This window comes from Carcharhinus amblyrhynchos, chromosome 9, assembly GCF_965287045.1.
Source record: "Carcharhinus amblyrhynchos chromosome 9, sCarAmb.v2.hapA, whole genome shotgun sequence".
In the NCBI taxonomy this organism is placed as follows: Eukaryota; Metazoa; Chordata; class Chondrichthyes; order Carcharhiniformes; family Carcharhinidae; genus Carcharhinus; species Carcharhinus amblyrhynchos.
The window spans coordinates 47,588,281-47,612,437 of NC_137332.1; the positions used below are offsets into that span (position 1 = coordinate 47,588,281).

The 24,157-nt window shown below is 41.3% G+C and overlaps 1 protein-coding gene across 1 annotated transcript in view; it reads right to left on the reverse strand.

The window, feature by feature from the left end:
- cth (cystathionase (cystathionine gamma-lyase)) overlaps positions 1-24,157 on the reverse strand; it is a 52,257-nt gene that overhangs the window by 20,118 nt on the left and 7,982 nt on the right. Inside the window, exons 2-6 of the mRNA XM_080195567.1 lie at positions 14,798-14,879; positions 10,507-10,602; positions 6,574-6,683; positions 4,502-4,633; positions 206-263 (exon numbers count right to left, since the gene is read on the reverse strand). Coding sequence (XP_080051693.1) covers positions 206-263; positions 4,502-4,633; positions 6,574-6,683; positions 10,507-10,602; positions 14,798-14,879 — 478 coding nt within the window. The remainder of the gene's footprint in view (positions 1-205; positions 264-4,501; positions 4,634-6,573; positions 6,684-10,506; positions 10,603-14,797; positions 14,880-24,157) is intronic.

The following is a 24,157-nucleotide window of genomic DNA, read 5'->3' on the forward strand; positions in this document are numbered from 1 at the left end:
AAGGTGACTTTTTTTGAAAAAATACTTATTCGTGTAAATGCATCCATTCACAACTGCAACTTGAGAGAGATGAAGCAATTCTCATGGATATCATAGCAATTCAAATCATTATAAACACATTACATTAGAATTTCACTACTTGACTTTTCAGCTGTCATACATTAACTCTAACAGCATAGTTCATTTAAATCCCAAATGCTCTCACCATTCATGTATTTTGTCGCAGAATACATACAGATATCAGCACCAAGGGCCAAAGGTCGCTAAAAAGGAGAGAACAATTATTCCCATAGCAACACAAATACAACATCCGGCAGTCTACATTATGAATATCATCTTAAATATAATTCTAAATGAGATTATTCACTCATACCCTACTCAAAACATGATACTCCAAATTATTAGAAGGTGAAACAGTATTTATGCTGAAGTGTTAAAGTTGCACAAAGCACAACTGTAAACACATTAAACTTCCAACCTTGCAAATTTCACCAAGTTAGGTGATTCTGCACAACATTTATAGTCAACTCCAGTCTAATGAGAGCAGCTGACCAAAACAAAAACACTAAAATAAAAGCATTAAAATTGCTTTCCTTTCTCTTCCACTACTCGAATTGCTCACTCTAAATTCTGAAGAATTTGCCTGCTTTCTGGAGTAAAAATACATCACATGGATATTACATATCTGTAATTGAAACAGCTGACAGGGTACTTGACTTCAACAGCAGCAGAGGAGCTGCTTTCTACCTTCAGGCATTTCCACACATGCACTTCCAGCATCATAAAGCACCAAATCTATTATTGCACATCTATTACCAACTACTAACTCAGCAAAGAGCAAGATTCATTCATCTTTATGACCCCACTATACCATCAATATAAATCATTAGGTGCACTGTCTTCCTTGCTGCACCCCCCACCCCACATCCAACCTCCCAAAACAAAATGACCAGTGTTGGTTCAATCTTTCAGATCGGAAACTTTACTCAAGGGGACATTCAGTTCACATTACAATTGAACAAAGTATAACCAGTGATAATTGTCTGCATTATGTATGCAGATAGATACACAGAATGTACACAAGCAATTGATGTATCCTCATTAACAAGAGAATCTATTGAAATATAGCTGACTGCAGAGGATTAAATGAGCATGGGACCTTAGCTGTAAAAGGGTCAAGTCCAAAGATTGGGTTAACAGTTAAAGTAGAATCTACTTTGCAAACAACTTCAAAATATGAAAATCACTCACTCATTCTGGGCCTGAATCAGGAAAAACCTCTTAGAATCAAAGTCACCAGAGTTATGTGTTAAAGAAATTTTAACATTTCTTCTGAAATTGGTAAATTACATAGGACAAATAAAATTAAAACCTCAGCCAATAAGCCCAGCTTACTTAGGGTGGCACAAGGGCAGCACGGTGATCTAGTAGTTAGCACTGCTGCCTCACGTCACCAAGGACCAAGGTTCAATTCCAATCTTGCAGAGTCTGCGCATTCTAGTTGTGTCTGTGTGGGTTTCCTCTGGGTGCTGTGGTTTTGTCCCACAGTCCAAAGGTGTGTCGGTTAGATACATTCAGGGAGAATTTAATAGGGTCAATGTACCCAAACAGGTGCTGGATTGTGGCAACTAGGGGATTTTCACAGCAACTTCATTATTTGTCACAAGTAGGCTTGCATTAACACTACAAACTAAAAACAGCTGTTACTCAACTATGTCGATCATTCAAAGGATGTACTGCTTTGAAAGCATCCCAAGAATTTCCATGGAATGGCAATCACTGCTGGATTGCTGCTCCAATCCTTTAATTCTAACCTTTGAGTAACTATTCTACTAAAAGAATCAGAACCATCTAAAGTGTCTGATTTAAACTGGAAAATTAGATGGTTCCAGGTACAGGGTAATTGCCCATCTAAAGTTTTAACTTCAGGGAATAGAATTTCTGGCCCTTGCCAGTATCTCATTGCCCCAACTCACCTGCAAATGAGGATTGATTTTGAGAGAAAATACAAGTAGCAATAGAAATTTACAAAGTGACATCCATTGGACACACTATAAAATGGTAATGTTCCAAGGTCTGTTGGCCTGAAGGAGGTCTTATGGTACAGCAGTAGGCCATCTACCTCTGGACCAGAAACTCTGGGCTCAAATCCTATACCAGGACTCGTTGGCTCTGTCCATAATGCTGATAATCAGTTCAGAAATCGCTCCACCATGTCTCTCACTATTCAGCAAGGGAAAAAGTGTCAGTGTGACAATTCACTAAAAAAATTTGGTCTAAATACAATGATTCTTTACAAAATAATGGACAAATTGTTTTGGGAGTTGTTACAGTCAAGAGTTCTACTAAAAGCATGGCAAGAGAGAAAGATAGTGGATGATGAAGTGTAGACAGTGGCTGGCCATACATGGTGATGTGTTGGAGTAGCATGAAATAGAAGCGTGGCATCAAAAAAGTTAAATCATATTTTGCATCATGTCCCAAAGCACTTCAGAGGCATTATAAAACAAAACGTGACACCAGCCCACAAGTTTACTTCTAATGGTAAAAGAGTGCATTGTTATCAGGTGATTAGATTAGGGAAAAACCAACAAATGAATAAAATGTTATCTACACAATATAATCACAGGAAAAGGATTCCGGACAGATTAACTATATCATATAACTCTAAGGATACTACAGAAATGGCTTGATTGCAGTTAAAAAAAATTGGTGCGAGAGGTTCTCAAGTTACTGGAAGAGTCTTGAGAATATTACATTTTTAAAGTAAAGGCTTTAAAAGAATACAATGGACAGGACACATGATAACAAAGGAGTGAAGATGAATGAAAAGATAAAAATAACTCTTTCATTACAGGATAATGGATATCTGGAATTCGGCTTCCAGGGATGTAACTCAGTTGATAATTGTAAAAAGATGAACAGACATTCAGTGAGAAAGATGAGGGACACAAGTAGTGAACTATGTTCCCCCAAGCCCCACCCCCCCAAAAGTCTAGGTAGATGTGCCAAAATGAGTCTTTTTCCTGCCATTAACTCTTTCAGAAGTGGACGTAATGTCAAAACTCATCCAAAGACCAAAATGATAAAAAAAACTTTACTGCTACCCCTACCAGGTCTGCTGTGTTACATCATACTCATCTGTCTTGCACCATTCTCACTTGTCCATTGTAGCTGGTCTGCAACTGCTCAGATATCCATCATGCAGCTACATCTAGGTCAAGCCTTCTTTCTGTTGCCCTCCACTTTGCCCAAGTGATCTCTGTAGCTTTTCAGTTCTGATCACACGCTCTAAGATTTTCTGTTCTGAATAGCGCTTTAAAGAGTTTTTTTTGGTCTTGCAATTTCAAGAATCTCCATCTGTCTTATGGCCTAAATATGGAATTTTAAGTGTATATATTGGCACCTATGTTTCAAAGGGGTCTACTTCTTCCACAGATCTTTATTTATTGTCCAGGTTTCAGAGGCACACAGGAAAGTGGATAGAATGCAACAACAGGAGTTTGTTTTCCCTCATTACAAGCTTGAGTTTTCTTGTTTACACTTTCATCTTCAAGTTATTTCTGGCCATCACTAATCTTCTATTACCATTTGTCCCAAATAGACAAAAACTAGTTCTAGTGTGACTGCTCCATCCACTTCAATCTTCACTGGTTTCTTCTAATGCATTCCTTCCAATTACCACTGTCTTTTTGCCATTCATACTAAGTCCATTTTCTAAACTTCAAAATTTTACTTGATCTACAATACTTTGTAGGATCTTTACTGATACTGAAAGTAGCACTGTTTGCAGAGAACTGCGAGATTGATATGTTCTTGTCTCCAACTTTTACCCCTGGAAGTACATCGAATCCTCAGAATATTTTTGCAGGTGAATAATTTTGGTGACAGTATATAGCCTCATCACACACCTCTCTTCACTCTAAGATGTCTGATACTCAATTTTTTTACATTTAGAAAATTACATCAAGTTTATTGCCAAAATATTTCTTAAAATATCAAGGACTATCCAGAGCAAGCAAGGGACTGAGGTTGAAGCCTAAGATCAGCTACGATTATAATGAATGGCTGGGCAGGGTTGAAGAACCATATAGTCCACAAAAAAACTTCTCAAGCAGGGCTGGATCTGGAATTATTTCTAGAACTCATTACATTTCAAATGAATAGCAGTAAGGTTTGAAATATGTAAAACCTTACACTATACAATGTTTTGTGAAGTGTACAATTAACATAATGGTGCAGCAATTTCTGCACCAGTGGTAGAATGATGCAATGTTATTGTTCTATGTCAGATAGCATAAATTACACATCCTTCAATCCAAATACAATACACAGCAATAGAAGTCATACTATACCTAGTACAATTAAATACAAAAAGCAGCATGAGCAAAGAAAGCAATATTCCAATTAAAAGAAATCAACTCATGTCAAATATTTGAAATACATCAAATACTTTTTATTTCTTTTGGCGCTCGAGATATTTGTGGACCTCCACCATTACCTGGAAATAGGCCGACATGAAAGTATTGTCCACTACCAGAATGATGTCTCCATGCTTGTGTACAATTTCTGCACAAGCTTTGATGTCTGTCACTTGCATCATAGGGTTAGTAGGAGTTTCAATCCAGACAAGCTGTGAAAGGAAACAAACAGATTAGACATAGGGGTTTTGCACAGGAGAATAATAATGGAAGTAGAGCAGGCTGTTGACTTCTCAAAGGTCATGAAATACATAAACTTTACACCATTTAGTGGATCTTCCCACCAGTCTTGAGCCTTGAACATCCATGAAGAGGTGAGAGGTGTTGCCTAATTGATTACTATATCTATCACATCCAGTTTAGTCTGCCTTGTAGATCTCTGCCTCCTGATTCCGTATAAAGAGATGTAGCTGGGAGGTAGTAGAGAATCAATTAAACCAAATTAACAAATCGAGGGACTAATCAAAAGAGCAGCTCTTTAAAACTTGTACTGTGACAAACAAAAACAAAGAAAACTTAAAATATCAAATCAAAATGTGACAAAAAACAAAAAAAAGGGTCTATAAAACACCCCAGTCCTGACTGAGTGTGGAAGGCCTCAATGGTATTGACAAATACTGCATGCTCCCTCTCCAAGGACACCCAGCTAAGAACAGCAGTAGTCAGGTCAGACAGCTCTCTTGACGACCCCCCACTGCCTGCACTTGATAATGGATGACATGGCCTGGCCCAGGAGCAGTTTCACAAGGAGATCATCCCTCACTGGGAGTCTCTATACTTTTTAACTTAAAAAAAGACCAAAACGATTGCCCCTAGTGGGGCACTGTAGCTAAAGCAAAATGCCAAAGAAAACTTGACCATTTAAATTAAAACGGAGGTGATGATGCACCCCAGTAACCCCTGTTTATGAACAACAAAAAAAAAGTTAAACAAAAAAAGTGACAGAAGTGACAGCCCCTTGGTGAAAAACCGTAACTAAAATGTCAAAAGGAAACGTGACTAATTAAATAAAAATATCATTCCGGGGTGATCAGGCATTCCTGCCCATCCCGTTGCAAAAGGCCCGAAGTGTGCTGGTGGACAGCACATGATCTCACATGAAGGCCACCAAGCTATGAATGTAGCTGCAGTAGTGGCAGACGGTCAAGTCAGATGACCACCTTGACTGCCCACTGCTTGGGCCAGTAATGGCCACCTTGGCCAGACCCAGCAGCAAGCTTACAAAAAGATATTCCTCTCTCCTCATCTCACACTGCACTGGAAAGTTCCTTTATACTCTTGCGTACTAATAAAAATTAGCAACTAATTGAAAGCCTCACCCCATGTTTATACTGAGTACATCAAATTAACAAAAGAGGGGAACAAATTAAAAGATCAAATGAAATTATACTTTTGAACAAAATGAAAGTTAATAAATTAACACGCGAGAGGGGTCGACAGGCCCTGGTGATGAACTGAAACAGATCAAAAGGAAACTTAATAAATTAAAAAGTAATTTTTGGGGGGGGGGGGGGGGGGGATGTGTGTGTGTGTGTGTGTGTGTGTGTGTGTGTGTGTGATGAATCACCTTACTACGCCTATTAGTCACACAAGGTGAGAAGCATTCTGGTGGACACTGTGTGCTCCCCTTTCCAAGGCCACACAGCTGAGAACATTGCCCCTCCTACTGTGGCAGTCAGGTTGGACAACAACTTTGACTGCTTGACCCAGAAATGGCCACCTTGGTCTTGTAATTTCAAGAATCTCTTCATCTGTCTTATGGCCTAAAATGTGGAATTTTTATGAGATCCTCCTCCGCACCAGGATTTCTCTTTATTCATGCTCTCAGTTTTTAAAACGGCCATACCTATACATCTTTAACATAATTAACCAACAAACATGTCAGTACTAACCTTCAAATACAGTGGGCTTTTAAGCTGAGTAGATGCCAGTGTGGTAACTGTAACTAAATTAACCCAAAATCCTTCCCATGCCACAATTGTTTTAAGAATTGCATACATTCTTATTTAAACTTTGTGCATTTTCTCAAGTTGCATCAAATGAAATGATGATTTTGCTGCAAGGGAGCTGAGCTTAACTAACACATACTTACCTTTGTGTTTGATTTAATAGCTCCATCTAGACATTTCATTGATGAGCAGTCAACAAAAGAGGTTTCCAAACCCATTTCAGATGCAACGCGACGGAAGTATCGGCTTGTACCTGAAATACAATGTTTTGAGTAATACAATGCTTTGTACACACTAAAACATCTTAGCCTTCTTTTCATTGTGGCAATAAGGAGAACAAGCTACAGTTTCCAAACTACTTCAATAACAAATAAAAAGCACAGCTACATTTTCCCATTCCTTATGTATTCTCTGTTCAAGTTTCAAGTGTTTACTTAGGACATTCAAGTCAGCTAGGCAACTGAAAAACAACCTAGATCAATGTTATCAGATTTCCTTTCCTCTTTGCAAGATGGCAGATTTTAAGAAAATAAAGCGGCACTTTTCTACACAGCTATTAGGGACAAAGGAGATGGGAGAATTTTGTCCATCTCTTATTCAATGTCACTAGTTAGAGTGAAATCATGACACCTGAATTAATCCATAGTATCAAGTACAAACTCAAATGCTTGTTAAAACCAACTCTCATGTACTCAATACAGTTGCAGGCAAGTTATGAATACAACTCAACCTAATTTTGAGATAAGGACAACACTGTAGAGATAAAACAATCAGTGCTGGTGACAGACAAAATATGGCTCAAATATGATGCAGGATAAAACAGCATACTGAGATTGCACATCATCTGGCGTTCAGCCCAAAGAACTATCAGGGAAATGTATAGAGTTACTGTGGGAACTAAATAAATATTGGAAAAACCCAAAGTCCTACCTTAACAGGCCAAAATATTGATTCAGCCGTAACAATGTTAAACAGCCAGGTTAACAACGAAAGGTACTTAAGAGGTAAAGTTGGGTTAGATATAAAGCAGTAACTGAAAAGACAAGGGTCAAGGGGAAGTTTTTTTGTGGAGGACAGGTCATGAAACAAAGGGCAACATTTCTTGTGCAAAGATAATTGGATAGCCAGTGAGACGTATGGGAAGAAATTGTAATCAAAAAGACACCAAGATTAGTAAAGGGAGACCAAAATACAAGTTTCCTATTTCAGCTTAACTGTCTGCAAACCAAGTCTCTAACAGATGAGTATTTTGCATAAGTTATAACCAAGACAATGCAAACCAAAGCCCAAATCCTCTGGTCTCAGGGTAGTTGGAGACAGCACATACTTACAGGATCCCTTGAAAGTCCCAATGCAAGGAGTCCAGAATTTTCAACTTTGGCACAGTGGTTAGCAGTGCCAGGGACCTGGTTCAATTCCCAGCTTGGGTCACTAACTGGGCAGTCAGCACACTCTCCCCATATCTGCATGGGTTTCTTCCAGGTGGTCGAATTTCCTCCCAGAGTCCAAAAGACATGCTGGTTAAGTGCAGTGGCCATGCTAAGTTCTTCCCCAGTGTACCCAAACAGGCGCCGGAGTGTGGTGATTAAGGGATTTTCACAGTAACTTCACTACAGTGTTAATGCAAGCCTACTTGTGATACTAATAAACAAACTTTCCGATGGGCAATAACTCAGTTTCCCCAGGATCATCTGCAAAGGTCTCCAACTGCAGTAGACAGAGGGGAACCAGTGGATGTGGTGTTTCTAGATTTTCAAAAGGCATTTGATAAGGTGCCTCACAAAAAGTTGCTACAGAAGGTTAGGGTGCACAGAGTTGGGGGTAAGGTGTTAGCGTGGATAGAGGATTGGTTGTCTAATAGGAGGCAGAGAGTTGGTGTCAATAGGTGCTATTCTGATTGGCGGTTGGTGACTAGTGGAGTGCCGCAGGGATCGGTGCTGGGGCCTCAGCTTTTTACCATTTATATAGATGATCTGGAGGGGGCCGAGTGTAGGGTGACAAAATTTGCTGATGACACGAAGATGAGTGGAAAAGCAAATTGCACGGAGGGTGTGGAAAGTCTGCAGAGGGATCTGGATAGGCTGAGTGAGTGGGTGAGGACCTGGCAGATGGGGTATAATGTGAGCAAGTGTGAGGTTATCCACTTTGGCAAAAATAATAGTAGGAGGGATTACTATTTAAAGGGCGAAAAGCTGCAGCATGTTACGGTGCAGAGGGACCTGCCAGTCCTTGTGCATGAGTCGCAAAAACCCAGTCTGCAGGTGATCAAGAAGGCGAATGGGATGCTGGCCTTTATAGCGAGGGGGATAGAATATAAAAGTGGGAGGTCTTGCTGCAACTGTACAGGGTACTGGTGAGGCCACAGCTGGAGTACTGTGTGCAGTTTTGGTCACCGCACTTGCAAGGATATTTTGGCCTTGAAGGGAGTGTAGAGGAGGTTCACTAGGCTGATAGAGATGAGGAGGTTGGACTACGAAGGGAGACTAAATAGACTGGGTCTGTACTTGCTGGAGTTTAGAAGGAGGAGGGGGGAATCTTGTAGAGACGTACAAGATAATGAAAGGGATGGATTCGGTAGAGGTAGAGAGATTCTTCCCACTTAGAAAGGATAGCAGGACTAGAGGGCACAGCCTCAAGATTGGGGGGGGGGGGGGGGGGGGGGGGCTTTTAGATCAGAGTTGAGGGGGAACTTCTTCACTCAAAGGGTGGTGAATCTCTGGAATTCCCTGCCTGTTGGTGGTGGAGGCTACCTTGCTAAATATATTTAAGTCACAGGTAGATAGGTTTTTGACAGACAAGGGAATTAAGGGTTATGGGGAGAGAGCAGGAAAGTGGAACTGATCCACTTCAGATCAGCCATGATCCCACTGAATGGCGGGGCAGGCTTGAAGGGCTAGATGGCCTACCCCTGCTCCTATTTCTTATGTTCTTACATACCTAACTCCGAGTCAAAGTCAGAGAGTTAGGCAGTGTCAGGATTAGATCAGAAAGTATATTAAGTTAGCCTAGACCCCAACTTTTTGATTTTGACATTAGTGCAAGCGTAAGATGTTTCACTCCAGGTATGAGTCTGTTGACCACTTGGAAGCTTTTATTAAAGCAAACCTTATTTCACAACAGTTAAAACAAAATTAGCATAACTTATCAATCGAAATGCTTACACATGACAAGCTATAATTCTTTATAGTTTGAAATTAAGCAATATCTCCACTGATATACATCCTTCTTCAGAACCAGTTAGTATAAAAACACTTAGCTCATCCAGCCTTTTTAAACACTTCTGATCAGCGACACCCATCTTGTAACTCCCATACAGCAGTCTCCAGAAACAGAGAACTTCAAACAGATGGCAAATCCCAAGAGAGAGAGAGAGAGAGGAAGCTGATTCTTTTCTCTACAGCTTCCAGGCAGCAACTGAGTTTGTTTTCTCTGAGCCTAGCCCTGCCCAGTCATATGTCTTTTCTTGTCAATCTACCCAATCAAGCTCCACTCTGAAAAAACCCAGGGGGAGCTCTAAAACAACACTGCATTAGCTTGGATTAAAACAAATTTTCCAGCAATTAAGATCAATTATACTTCCACAGCACCAACATGCAGACTACTGGTTATAGACAAAGCAGCATCGATGCATTGAAATGAGTGCTAAGATAAACATGACAAATACATTTCTTAAAGGCAAAGTATTGTCATAAGGGGTTCTTACTTACTAACCTGGACAATCACCAAAGAAATGTTAGAGAAAAACCATATCCAACTCCTGGGTAACTATATAACTGAAACCTCATACCCTACCAACTCACTCAACACTGTATCTATTTACTTTTTTCACCAACACATTGCAAAGTTATTTCAATATCCTGAAGCTTTTCAGCATGTTAGTGAATGGAGATTTACCAAAATATGGCTGCTCATGCTGTGAAGAAAAGCTATGGCTTGGCTTCCCCAACTATCTTGCACTAAGATGTTCTCCAGGCATGCTCTGCATTTCTGGAAAAGTCAGAGCAAGAATTGCAGTGCTCCACCTTACTAGGGATAAAAAAATGATAGCTATTCCTTAAAAAGATTCAGTCCCATACCTCCATATAGATCATTCATGCAAACGATGCTATCACCAGTCTTCAATAGGTGTACAATTGTCATCGTAGTTGCCAAACCAGATGCAAATGCTAAACCTGCCAAGGAAAAAAAGGATCAATTAAAATGTAATACAAGAGGATATTTTAATATTTATAGAATATAGCACAAAAATATAGCTACAGGATTTTGATCAATTGGGCCAGTGGGCTAACTAATTGTAGATGGAATTTAATTTATCTAAACGTGAGGTGATGCATTTTGGTAGACTGAACCAGGGCAGGACTTAGATAAATGGTAGGGCATTGGGGAGAGTTACAGAACAAAGATCTAGGGGTATATGTTCATTACTCCTTGAAAGTGGAATCACACTTAGAATGGTGACGAAGGCATTCGGCATACTTGGTTTCAATTGGTCAGAACATTGAATACAGGAATCGGAATGTCTTGAAGTTGTACAAGACATTGGTAAGACCACATTTGGAATACTGTGCGCAATTCTGGTCACCCTATTATAGAAAGGATATTGTCAAACTAGAAAGAGTGCAGAAGAGGTTTACTAGGATGCTACTGGGACTTGATGGATTGAGTTATAAGGAGAGTCTGGATAGACTGGGACTTTTTTCCTCTGGAGTATAGGAGGCTGAGGAGTGATCGTCTACAGGTCTATAAAATAATGAAGGGCACAGATCAGCTAGACAGTCAATATCTTTTCCCAATGGTAAGGTAGTCTAAAACAGAGGGCAGAGGTTTAAGGTGAGAAATAAAAGAGTGTCCAGAGGGGCAATTTTTTCCACAAAGGATGGTGCCTGGAACAAGCTGCTAGAGGTGGTAGTAGTAGAGGCAGGTACAATTTTTATCTTTAGAAAGCAATTAGACAGCTACATGGGTATAGAGGGATATGGGCCAAATGTGGGCAATTGGGATTAGCTTAGGGTTTTAAAAAAAAGGCAGCATAGACAAGTTGGGCCAAAGGGCCCATTTCCATGCTGTAAACCTCTGACTTTAAATAGACCGTTTGATCCAAATAGTCCACGCATGCATATATGCTCATGTCAAAAGTTCCTGCAATCTTTCTTCATCTAAAAATCGATCAGCATAACTATCTATTCCTTTCTCCTTTATACACTGATCTAACTTTGGCCAATCCACCTAACCTGTACATCTCCAGACTATAGGAGGAAACTGAAGCACTTGGAGGAAACCCAGACAGGGAGAATGTGCAAACTCCACACAAAGTCACCCAAGGCCAGAACTGAACATGGGTCCCTGGTGCTGAGACAGCAGTACTAACCACTGTGCCACACAATATACTTTAATATTTTGATGGCCTTTAGTTATGCTCATCTGCATCAGAAAATATTCTCTCTCCATCCACTATCAAAGCCTTGAATAATTTTAAAGACCACTGCAGGTCACCACTCAAACCGTGTTTCTTTTCTCCACCCCCCCCACCCCCATGAGAAAAAACCCAGTGGCTCAATCCTTTGCTATTACACAAAACCATGCATTTGATTTCATTTTTGTAATTTTTCTCTGCACATAGATATAGAGGCATTAGACAGTTTTTCAAATATCAGATCCCCTCACATTACTCTAATTATGGTCTAACCAGAATTCGTTATAGAATTGCAAAGTAGGGGTGTTACGCAAAACCTATCTTTTAGAGATGAATATCTTTTTTATTGTTATTGCTAATGCGTGGCACAACTTTAGAACTCAAGTGCATTTGTACTCCAAAATCCCTGGGTTTCTTTCTAACAAGATTTGCACTTTCCAATAATAAGTGACCTCCCTATTCTTACTAAAATGCTCACAGAACAGTCTGGAATATACATCATTTACCCCTTCTGAAAATCTACTAATGTAGATTGTTGCAGTCCTTCTCATTATTGACCATCTCTCCCACCACTTCTGCCAAATCTGGTGGCACACAAAAAAATCCCAAATCATAAATTATGAGCAATAGTGGTGCCAGCACTGACCCTTTGGGACACCTTTTTCTCCACCTTCTGCAGTATTAATCCAGTAGTAATCTGCAGGTAAAATAGTACTTTGCAGCCATAGCTGTTCCTTCAATTTGGGGGAAAAAGTGAATTGTCACTTTAAATTAATCTCTTGAAAAGACACAGAATTTACTTTTGAAGAGTGGCACAGTAGCAGGGTGATTAGCACTGCTGTTTCACAGCACCAGTGACATTATCCCCTTTTGTCTGGGTGCTCTGGTTTCCCCTGACAGTCCAAAGATGCACCCCAAAAATATACACTTTTCCACCTTCTTCCATTGAGAAAGGTTAAACTCAAATGGACAATTGCAAAACAACAGATCGAAGAATTACAAACGGTGCAAAAAGGAATTGTTTTTTCTAGTACAATATTATGCTTATTTACACATTTCATTCATTACATTTAATTGCTTAAAACTATATACATGTCTCAGATTTTACTATGTGCTGTTATTTTTCAGATTGGCACACAGTTATGCAGGCTGAGGGTACTTCCATTGAGAAAGATACAGAAGTCCGATCACATACCAACCGACTCAAGAACAGCTTCTTCCTTGCTGCCATCAGACTTTTGAATTGACCCACTTTATATTAAACTGATCTTTCTCTACACTCTAGCTATAACACTATATTCTGCACTCTCTTCTTTCCTTCTCCCCTATGTACTCTGTCAACGGTATGCTTTGTCTGCATAGTGCATAAACAATATTTTTCACTGTATACCAATACATGTGGCAATAAATCAAAGATATAGGTTAGGTGGATTAGCTATGCTAAATGCATAGCAAGGCCTGAGTAAGATGTTGAGAGTTGGTGCAGACTTGATGGGCCAATTAGAATTCCTACAGTGAAGGAGGCTATGAAATATTCATGTTTTACAAATTTAAAGGGAAAGGGAGAGAACTCCTACAGCTCTTTAGGGGTGATTATTTTGCCCACTCTAGATTAGAGAGCATGAATAGAAATCTGACATTTGATCAAAGTCTACTGAAAACCTTAAATGGTCCCCACATTGATGATCTAGCACAATAGTATCAGGACCATGCACAATCCATCAGCATTATTTAGCAACCAAAGTATTGAGTTACAGCAGCAAAAAGTTACAAAAAGAATCAAATGGTATGCAATCAAGTGTCGCATTACAATTACTCATCAAAACTCCACTTTTATCAAATCAGTTAAGTTCACGTCAGATACTGAACTTGTGAAATAAAAGCACAGGTTGACCACACAACCCCTCAAGCCTGCTCCATGGTTCAATAAGATAATGCCCGAATTTTAACTCGGCTCCCCTTTCTGTCTACTCTGATTCCAAGTATCCAAACAAAATAACCATCAATCGCAGTCTTCTAGATTCTCAAAGGCTGAGAATTCAATGCTTCTGGATACAGATTTCAAAAGATTTCCAACTTTGAGTGAAGAAGTTTTGCAGTCATAATGACCAATCCCTTACCTAGAAATATTGATATATGGTAATAAAGGTAAAACAATCTTTCAGTATCTACTTTTTCCAGCCAGAACAGGTGACCACCTAGTGGTATTATCATTTGATTATTAATCCAGAAACAGTTTACGCCCTGCAGAACAGATGGCAGAATTTGAACTCAAAAAAAAAAATCTGGAATTAAGAATCTAGTGATTACCATGAAACCACTGTCAGAAAAACCCACTAATGCTCTCCAGTGAAGAAAATCTGCCAGCCTTACCTGATCTGGTCTGCATGCTGTGGGTTTGGAGTTGCAACGTGGTCAACTCAACTATCCTCAGGCAACTAGGGATGGGCAATAAATGCAGGCTAGCCAACAATGCCATGTCCCAGCAATGAATAAAAGAAAACACTGAATAACCTGTAAAATGACCCTTTTAAATAGCACTGATAGGGTAGTGGCCTTCATGTGGTTAAACAGGTGTTCAACTTGGAGGTTAAAAGACAGAGTATGGAACACCAAACTGGCAGCACTGGTGGTAATGTCATGATCTTCTTTGTCTGCAGGCTTCCAGTTGACATTAAGCGCATATCCCAATTCCCAAGAGAACATCTGGTGCCCTATATATTGGAATTCTGCATACTCATTATCAATGCAAATTTTAAAACTCAAAAGAGAGGGATTTCACTGTTCAAAAAAATAAAAATGCGTACTACCTTGACCAATTTCAGCTGCACCTCAAATTTCTACTTCAAAACTGGTATGTGTAACTGTTTTGACAAAAATAGTACCCTCTTATCAATAAACCTCCCCGCCACCCTGACAAAACACATCTAAAAATACCAGGTACTGTAACATACTATATTTTGCTCCATCAATTGCTGCAACAGCTTTCTCCAAACAATTCCGTGTAGGATTTCCACTGCGACTGTATTCAAAGCCCTGTAGAAAAATCCAGAAACACACTTTAGCAGTACAATAGATACAAAAAAGCCTTTGCACATGAAATAACATAATCTGGCATGTGCAGTTAAAAAAAGGAACAAAAACAACAAGTATCTCAATAGCTTACAGTTTCAGTCTCACGCAGCGTTCACCAACACTGTTAACTACTATCCCTAGACAGCTGGAGACCCATTTTTCTTTTCCCCAGGAAGCAATTTTTTTCCTCACTTTCACATATATCAACCAAATCTGGATGTGAAAGGTGTCCATGCCACCTTAGGAGGGGGTAGAAATATTAACACCAGCAGAACCAATTCCTCCAAAAGAAAATGTTTTGCTTCTGGAGCTGTGATTTCTAGTTTGCTGCACATTCGTGTTTTGCCTGTGGCACTCTACTGTGAATGCAATGATAGTTCTGCACATCGACAGAGCTCAACATTTGACACGTGTATATATGAAGGTGTTATTTGTCAAAATGGGTGTTTTCGATTACCATCTAAAGGTGCATCAACATAACAGTATCAAAGTTGTTTTACAGATCTTAAAATCAATACGATCAGTCGTGCACTATCAAAGCAGCAATCCTAACTGTATCATCCTCTGCTCCTCAAAACTAGCTGACCAAATTTGCTTTTCAGTGCTAATTTCTCCGCTGCATCTCAATTTTTCCTTCCTACAAAAATCACTACCTTACTCTCTGGGATATTTACTCTAACAAAGCTCCTGTAGTCATTAGATGAAAAATTGAGCATCTTCTCTCCTCACCAAAGCTATGAGTACACATTCCATTATTAGGATGTTCCCTTCTAAGACCAATAACTTACAAGTCCTCATCAAGACTTCTCTCTCTTCCCTCTATCAAGTGTCATCCACTTTGAATGGTAGGATTCACCAAGTGCAAAATATCACCAAAACTCCAAATGAGAAGCTATTTGTGCAGCTGCTGCTACCCACCAAATCCCACTCTATTTTTCATAGACGTCACTCATGCCAATCTAGTTTTCCCTTCCATCTTACACTGATCTTCTTCTAAGCTTAATTAATTACAGTTCCAGATAACAGAGACTGCTCTCAGCTGCAATCATCATCCCCATCTCAAAAAAAGTTACTTCAGAGCCATCTCCAGCTACCACCCTCAAGTGACTAACTTGCAAAGATTGAATATGTTGCTGTCACCTTGCCTGTATAAATCTCAAAATTTGTGTTAGAATCCCCTTAGCATACATACTCACCCAAAATTGCCTTCACCAAAATCATAAATGACAACCTTGAGCTTCTTGCCTTCCTCAACTTTTGCAGCATTTGGTACGGCCCATTGTCTCTTCCAATCAGGCTCCAAGGGACTGCCTTCACTTCGTTTCTTTACATTTTTCCCCAGTGCAACAACCACATCTCCAGAAATAGTTTCTCCCGTCTCACATAAGAACATAAGAACATAAGAAATAGGAGCAGGAGTAGGCCATCTAGCCCTTCGAGCCTGCCCCGCCATTCAATAAGATCATGGCTGATCTGTCGTGGCTCAGTTCCACTTTCCCGCCCTCTCCCCATAACCCTTAATCCCCTCTCTTATCAAAAACCCATCAACCCGCTTCTTAAAAATATTTAGCGAGGCAGCCTCCACCACTTCAACGGGCAGAGAATTCCAGAGATTCACCACCCTTTGAGTGAAGAAGTTCCTCCTCAACTCCGTTCTAAACCGCCTCCCCTTTATCTTGAGGCTGTGCCCCCTAGTCCTACTGTCTTTTTTGAGCAGGAAGAGTCTCTCCACCTCTATCCTATCCATCCCATTCATCATCTTATACGTCTCAATGAGATCTCCCCTCATTCTTCTAAACTCTAACGAGTACAAGCCTAGTTTATTCAGCCTCTCCTCATAGCTCAATCCCCTCAACTCCGGTATCAGCCTAGTAAACCTCCTCTGCACTCCCTCCAGGGCCAAAATATCCTTGCGCAGATGCAGCGCCCAAAACTGCACACAGTACTCCAGCTGCGGCCTCACCAATGCCCTATACAGCTGCAGCAAGACCTCCCTACTTTTATATTCAATCCCCCTCGCTATGAAGGCCAGCATCCCATTCGCCTTCCTGACCACCTGCTGCACCTGCAAGCTGGGTTTTTGCGACTCATGCACAAGGACCCCGAGGTCCCTCTGCACTGTCGCCTGCTGCAGTTTTTCGCCACGTAAGTAATAGTCCTTCCTACCATTCTTCCTACCAAAGTGGACCACCTCACACTTGCCAACATTAAATTCCATTTGCCATTTCCTGGCCCATTCGCCCAGCCTATCTAGATCCTTCTGCAGACTCTCCACACCCTCCGCACAATTTGCCTTTCCCCCAATCTTGGTGTCATCAGCAAATTTCGACACCCTGCACTCAGTTCCCTCCTCCAGATCATCTATATAAATGGTAAATAGCTGAGGCCCCAGCACCGACCCCTGGGGCACCCCACTAGTCACCAACCGCCAATCCGAATAGCACCCATTGACCCCCACTCTCTGCCTCCCATTTGACAACTAATCCTCTATCCACGCTAACACCCTACCCCCAACTCCATGTCCCCTGACCTTCTGCAATAACCTCTTGTGAGGTACCTTGTCAAATGCCTTCTGAAAATCCAGAAAGACCACATCCACCGGCTCTCCTCTATCCACTGCCCTAGACACATCCTCATAGAACTCCAGTAAATTTGTCAGACACGACTTCCCTTTAATGAAACCGTGTTGCGTCTGCCCTATCAAGCAATTCCCTTCAAGATGCCTCGCAATTTCCTCCTTAATGACGGATTCTAACATTTTACCTACCACAGACGTTAAACTAACCGGCCTATAATCCCCCGCCTTTTGCCTGGCACCCTTCTTAAACAACGGCGTAACATTAGCCGTTTTCCAATCTTCCGGCACTTCCCCGGAATCCAGCGACGTCTGGAAAATAACCACCAAGGCATCCACTATAACCTCCGCCATTTCTTTCAGAACCCTCGGATGCATTCCATCTTTGTGCATCTCCAGGGACTCATGGTTCTATCCATCTAGATGCTATTCCTAGTGACACAGCCTGCAAGCATTAGGCAGGCATCAAGTTAGCTTCCCCAAGAAAGATCTCATCAGCTCCATCCTTCTACCAACTCCCTCAAACAGAGAGGCAGACTTTGACTCAACCCTCCAACTGAGTAGGAAAACTATAGCCTTCATCTTCAACTCCATATCCATAAATGTTACACCAGTTTTGTGCCTACAATCTCTGCAAAAGTCCTTTCAAGCACCAATTATCTTGATTATCATCTAAAGTACAAAAGATCTCCAAGTGTAGACTTGTTTTCACAAATCAGGGCAGTTGTATAAATATTTACAAATTTAACCCAAAAGAAACATGAATCTTACAAGGGCTAATGCAATAAAAAAATCTGTTTAAAAATTAAACTTTGAAATCCAGTCCATTATACTTAGAGGAAGTCCAACTGCACTGCTATACACTGCCTAAGCTACCAAATCATTGACAGCAGTGCAGATGGACTTCCAGTTAGGCAGAATTTTACAGGCCCTTGGCAGCAGGTTGGTAGGCAGGTGTATAAAATTCCCTAGTGGCTTTCCAAACATCTTCAATATTACAGGGGAAACACTGGAGAGGTCTAGACAACCCACTCCCATCCTCATTCCAAGCCTTTTATTTATTCGTGGGACATAGGTGTCACTGGCTGGCCACATTTATTGTCCATCACTAGTTGCCTTTGTTCAGAGGGTAGTTGAGAGTCAACCACATTGCTGTGGCTCTGGGATTATATATAGGCCAGACTTGCTAAGGGCATTGGTAAACCAGATGGGTTTCACCAAAAATCAACAATAGTGTCACAGTCATCAGTAGATTCTTAATTCCAGATTTATGAAATTCAAATTCCATCATCTGCTGTGGTGGGATACAAACCCAGATCCCCAGAACATTATTAGACTTTCTGGATTAATAGTGTGGTGATAATGTTACTAGGCCATCGCCTTCATTTGTAGGCCCTTGGCAGCAGGTTGGTGGGCAGGTGTTCAACCAGCTCCACCCTGCCTTTCCATGGTCTGGATACAAAGCATTCCCTGCTCCAATAAGCTTCTTAAAAACTTCTAACCCATCTCCTGGTTTAATATTAAGTGTTTTCCTCATCACCGGCCTACCAGAGGAAATTTTCTCTTTCTCCAGATTAAGAGTCTTAAGATTACCCTTTATTTTCTCAGGACAAAAAGTTGTCTTCCCATTATATTTTCCAATTTGTATCAAATCATAAAATTATAGGTCAAACCAATACATATGACCCTACTGTGTACATCCTGAAACAAGTTGTGCCATTTGTGAAGTGTTACATTGGTGTAATCATCAGGTTTTGCTAACCTTGTGCATTTATTTTAATCATTGAACAAAACTGGAGCTGTTTTACGGCAGTAAATCTGAAACAGTTCCAAATGTTGGTTCATTCTTGCACCTTGAACTTTAAATTGTGCAACAATCTTCAACTCATTTGAAAGAATTTTTAATTTTAACTTCAGAGGACAGAATTATCAAATATGCATTCTTATTAATTAGGAAACATGAACAGATGGTACAATGGGCAACATTCCAATGAGATGAATTGATTTGTTTTCATGACTTTGGTCAAGGAAGAAATACTTATCATTCCCTAACCTTAGCATTCCCTAATCTTAAAAAGCTCTGTTTATCTGGGCGTGAAGTTCAAACAGGAGGTTAATGTCTTATCCAAGGGCACCAATTTGAACAAAACAACACTTCCCTCAGTACTGTAATGTTCTGCTGTAATGCTTGAATTCACAACCTCCAGATTTTTAAAAAAAAATCATTTACATGTGTGGACAGTGTAAGGAAATTTGTACTCAATATGTAAGCACGTTAGTACTTAGAGAATTTGTACTGAACAATTGTACCTAAACTGGGTATGAAATATGGAATCACGGATAGTATTAGAGTGTCTTCCTTGAAGTAGAATTGGGATGGGTAATCAAGTATAGCTGATTTGTAACTTAATATAATCAAGTGTAGCAAATGTGATCAGAGCAGGAGACCCAGAGAAGTAGTATAGCAGTTACTTATTAGCAAACGCAAACAGCAGTCACTTGGGGAGACAATGGGTACTATACAGCTGTCCAGCTTAATATATGATCGTAACAAGCAAGAAAGAATAAAGTGAGCATGTTTTTCTTCACATTCGGCCTAAGTCAGCTAAACCACTATTGTTGTACAAGCAGAGTCGTAAAGATAAGGGCAAAGGATGTAACTACCATGATTTCGAGAGGAAAAGAGACGTAACAATGGGTGACCAATCTCAAGCAAGGTAAATAAGGGGTCAGTACAGAAACAATGGTGGCTAAACGAGGTCGCACTGTAAAAGCGAGATAAGAATCTTGAGATATGGAGCTGAAATGTGCATAAAAAGACTGTAAGCCGAGGGCTCTGTGGAGTGTTCCGGACCTCCCGGCTTTATTTCTCTTGTACTGGAAAATAAAGTCTACTGCTTGGAGGATTACAACTCAGACTCTCTGTTTCAATCGGGTTAAATAAGTTGTCGTCTTGGGGAACCACGACAAAATTGGCGCTGCGAGCAGGGTGTTGTGGGAGACCACCCGGAAACTAGCATCTGGAAGGAGCAGCGGAGACGGTGGTCCGACTGGGGCTGGACATCCCAAAGCCGGCATTCTGACAGCAAGGTGAGCAGACTTATATTGCATGTAAATCCTTGTTGTCGGAAAAAGGGATCTCGAGGCCCAGCGCACCCGGCTCTCTGCTGGTCCTGGATCTCCCCAACCCAAAGAACATCCTGCATAGGTAAAACTAAATTGGGAAAAACATTTTGAGAGACTGAGTCTGATCTGAAGGGTAGAGTTTTGCATGCAAAGCGCGCTGCGAATACTGTGTTGTCTGTGAATGGGTAAAAAGTGCGACGCAAAAAGAACCGAACGCTAATCGATGCAACTAGGTTAAGTCAAGCGGTTTGGAGCGGGATTCCAGGTTACGACTTGCCCAAGGAGAGTAAGTGTAGGAAGGCCTGCCAGTCCGAACCTACCCAGGACCTCGGGGAAAAGACGTCAACCGAGAGGGAGAGAGGTCTGTGAGAGATTGCTCTCTTACCTAATACGGTAGTTAAAACTAGGGGGAGGTTATGTGATGAGGGAGCAGAAAGAGTAGAGAGGAGTATGTCAATGGAACTGGGAACCCTGACATAGGCTTTTACTGAGGTGCGGGGTGAACGCTAATAGCGGTTATGTATTTGGAATTGTGCATGACTATATGACTGTTTGAGAGAGAAGGGGATTTGTCACGACATGAGACACCCATCAAATTTATTAGAGGCCAGTGAGCTCCCACCAGTAAAGGGTTAAAAAAAAAGAGACAAGCAGGCTGACTCTGTATGGTACAGAGAGAGAGAGAGAGAGAGAGAGAGAGAGAGAGAGAGGGAGAGGGTGTAACTGTGTAATTGAGACCCTCAGGTGATGTAATAGGTATAGCCAATCAAAGTGAATTGCTTTAAGTTTACTAAATTATGCAGGGATCGGACAGAGATTTGAATTCTGCCAAGTGGGAAAGGTGGCATTACATTGCATCTTAAAGTTGTAAGGAGAGTTAACCATTTAGGCACACAGTAGATTTGATTTTGTACTTGCCTGTGTTGGTTACAAAGGCAGAGCTGTAGAAATAATTAAACATGTACATTGCATATTAGAATGCTTTCAGTATTTCTTCGTGCATCTGTGTTCCAAGTGATGTTTTGTTTTATTGTACCAGAATTGTAAGAAGGTGCAAGGGTCTTGATTTAGTGAGGATATTTAATGGTGATAAAAATAAATCTTATTTTGGATTTTCTGAATCAGGCTTTAGTTAATTAAACTGCTGTACTTTGACTCACAATTAGTCTCAGAGGTATCTTTACCTACAAGAATTGGTGCTGAAACCTGGGATCTGTTTATGGGTCCGGTTGAATGGCCACAACCGGAGCTCCGGAATAGATTACCGAATTTAAGGGAGTGAATCAAAGTACAGTAGGTGCTCATCTGTGATGAAAGAGTGTGAGAGTGTGTGAGAGGTCTGAGCTGAGCACGTGCAAATAAGGAGGTGTCTGTCTTTACACCCAGCCTTAGACCAGTTGTTAAGAGGGGTAGCCCCCTATGCGAAGCTCAGGAGTTTGAAGTGAGTGTAAAGGCTAGAAAAGGATGCCTGGGATGTGATGTTCAGATGAGAGTAAGAAAGAATCTGTCTGAGAGATCGCCGGAGTAGAAGGGAAAGCCGGCTTAATAGTGTGAGCTTAAGGGTGTAAGCCCACGAGTGTAAGCGGTGGTACGGAGGGGACTGATCACCCCTGATAGGTATCACCGGACTGTGATAAGAGCGACCTAGGGGTGGGATCCATTTCACCCACTAGATCAACAATGGAAATGATTGGGAAAAAAAAGGACGGAACTAAGATAATTGGAATTCTCTTAGTTTGAATTAATTAAACAGGTTTAAACTGGATTAATTGAACACATCTCAGTCTTGGGTAAAAAAAAATTGGGCTAAAAGAACAAGTAAGACAAATACACAGTGGCCGGAGGAAGGCACATGGTGCATAGAGAGGTGTGAGGATCAGAAGGGAATGATAAAGAACTATAAAATCAAGGATAGATCGAGCAAAAGAAGGGAGAAGCGAGAAAAGGAGTTAGAGATATTAGCGTTGTTCGAAGAAGAAGGGAGAGAGAGAAAAAGGGCATGGGGGAGGGGTAGGATGCTAATGCCAGTCCAGACTCAGGAGAAGAAGGAGCTGGAAGACCCAAACGTAGCCCCACCCCCATACCTGGAAGGGTCAAATCCCGTAGGACTGTACCCAGTTATATCAGGTACAATGAATTTTGGAGGGAGAGTTTGACGTAAAGCAAATGACAAAGGAACAGTGGGCACAGAAGGAGGAAGAAAGGAGACAAGGTATTGAGGAAGAGACTAGGAGGATGGAAGAAAACCTGGATGGGTTAATTCAAAGGAGGAGGCAGTTAGAGGCAGAAGTAAACGCGGTGGATCTTTTGGAATGGGCAAAAAAGGTAATAGAAGGAGAAGGAGACAAGAGGCACGGAAGAGAAGGGACTGGGGCCAGGAAAGAATGCGAGCAGAAAATGGGAGAGGATCTCCACGAATGTGAAAGTGAGATATCACAAGAAAAGATAGAAGGAAAGAGAGTCGGAGGGAGGAAAGAGGAAAAAGAGACAGAAAGCAGCACAGAGGAAAAATGCTGGGAAGTACAAAGAGGGGGTGACAGACGAAAGTTGGGGAGAGCCTGGACATGGAAGCACCCAGAGAGAGAAAGAATAGAGGAAGGGATGGAAGGAGGGACAGAAGAAAGTAGTGAAGAGGAGGAGAGACAGTCAGTGTTAGGGGGACGAAGAAAATCAATGCGAAAAAGACACCAACCTGTAAAATATCCAGCCGAGGAACGAAGGGAGAAAGGGATGTTCCCGGTGATTCTGAAGGATGGCAGACTGCAGTATATCCCTTGGTCAGGTCAGGATTTGCCTTATTTGATTAACGAATTACCCAATATTTTGGACGGAGCCGGAAGGTGGATTGGACAGCTGGAGGCTGGAATGATGGGAAAGAGGATGGCGCTGGGTGACATCAAAGCCCTCTTGACAAAAGTGTTAGGAATGGACCAAATGGCTGAAGTAATGAGACGTGCTGGCATCCCGACCGCAGCCTATGACCCGGATGTGGATGGGACACTAATGGACCCATACCGCCACGACATTTGGCAAGCACTACGGGATATGTACCCCAATCGGATGGATATAAAAACTGAGAGGGGAACCGTTGGGTGAGGAAGAGAATGCGGCCGTGTACATAGAAAACCAATTAAGAAGGTGGAGAAGGGACACGGAGAGGGACATTCTAACAGATCCACTAACCAACTCCCTGTTCCGAGCCGCAATCCTAGCAGGCCTGCCGACTTCAGCTAAGGCAAGACTGGAAGAAGTGGTGGGCCTGGATTCGAAAAACTACCGAGAGTTTGTGGATTATGTTGCCCATGCAGTGGAAAGACATCGCAGGGAGGAAAAATGCAGACAAACAGTTGAAGGAGATACAACGCAAACTCCTGCAAGCCCAGCTGGAAGAAATTAAAAGTAAGGAAAAGCTGAAAGTGAAAGAAGACCCCACACTCAAGAAAATAGCACCGATGGTGGTGAACCAAAAGACAGAGGAAATACCTGCACCGATGCTAGGGAGAAACGGAGATGGAGGCCAGCCCATCATAACCTATAA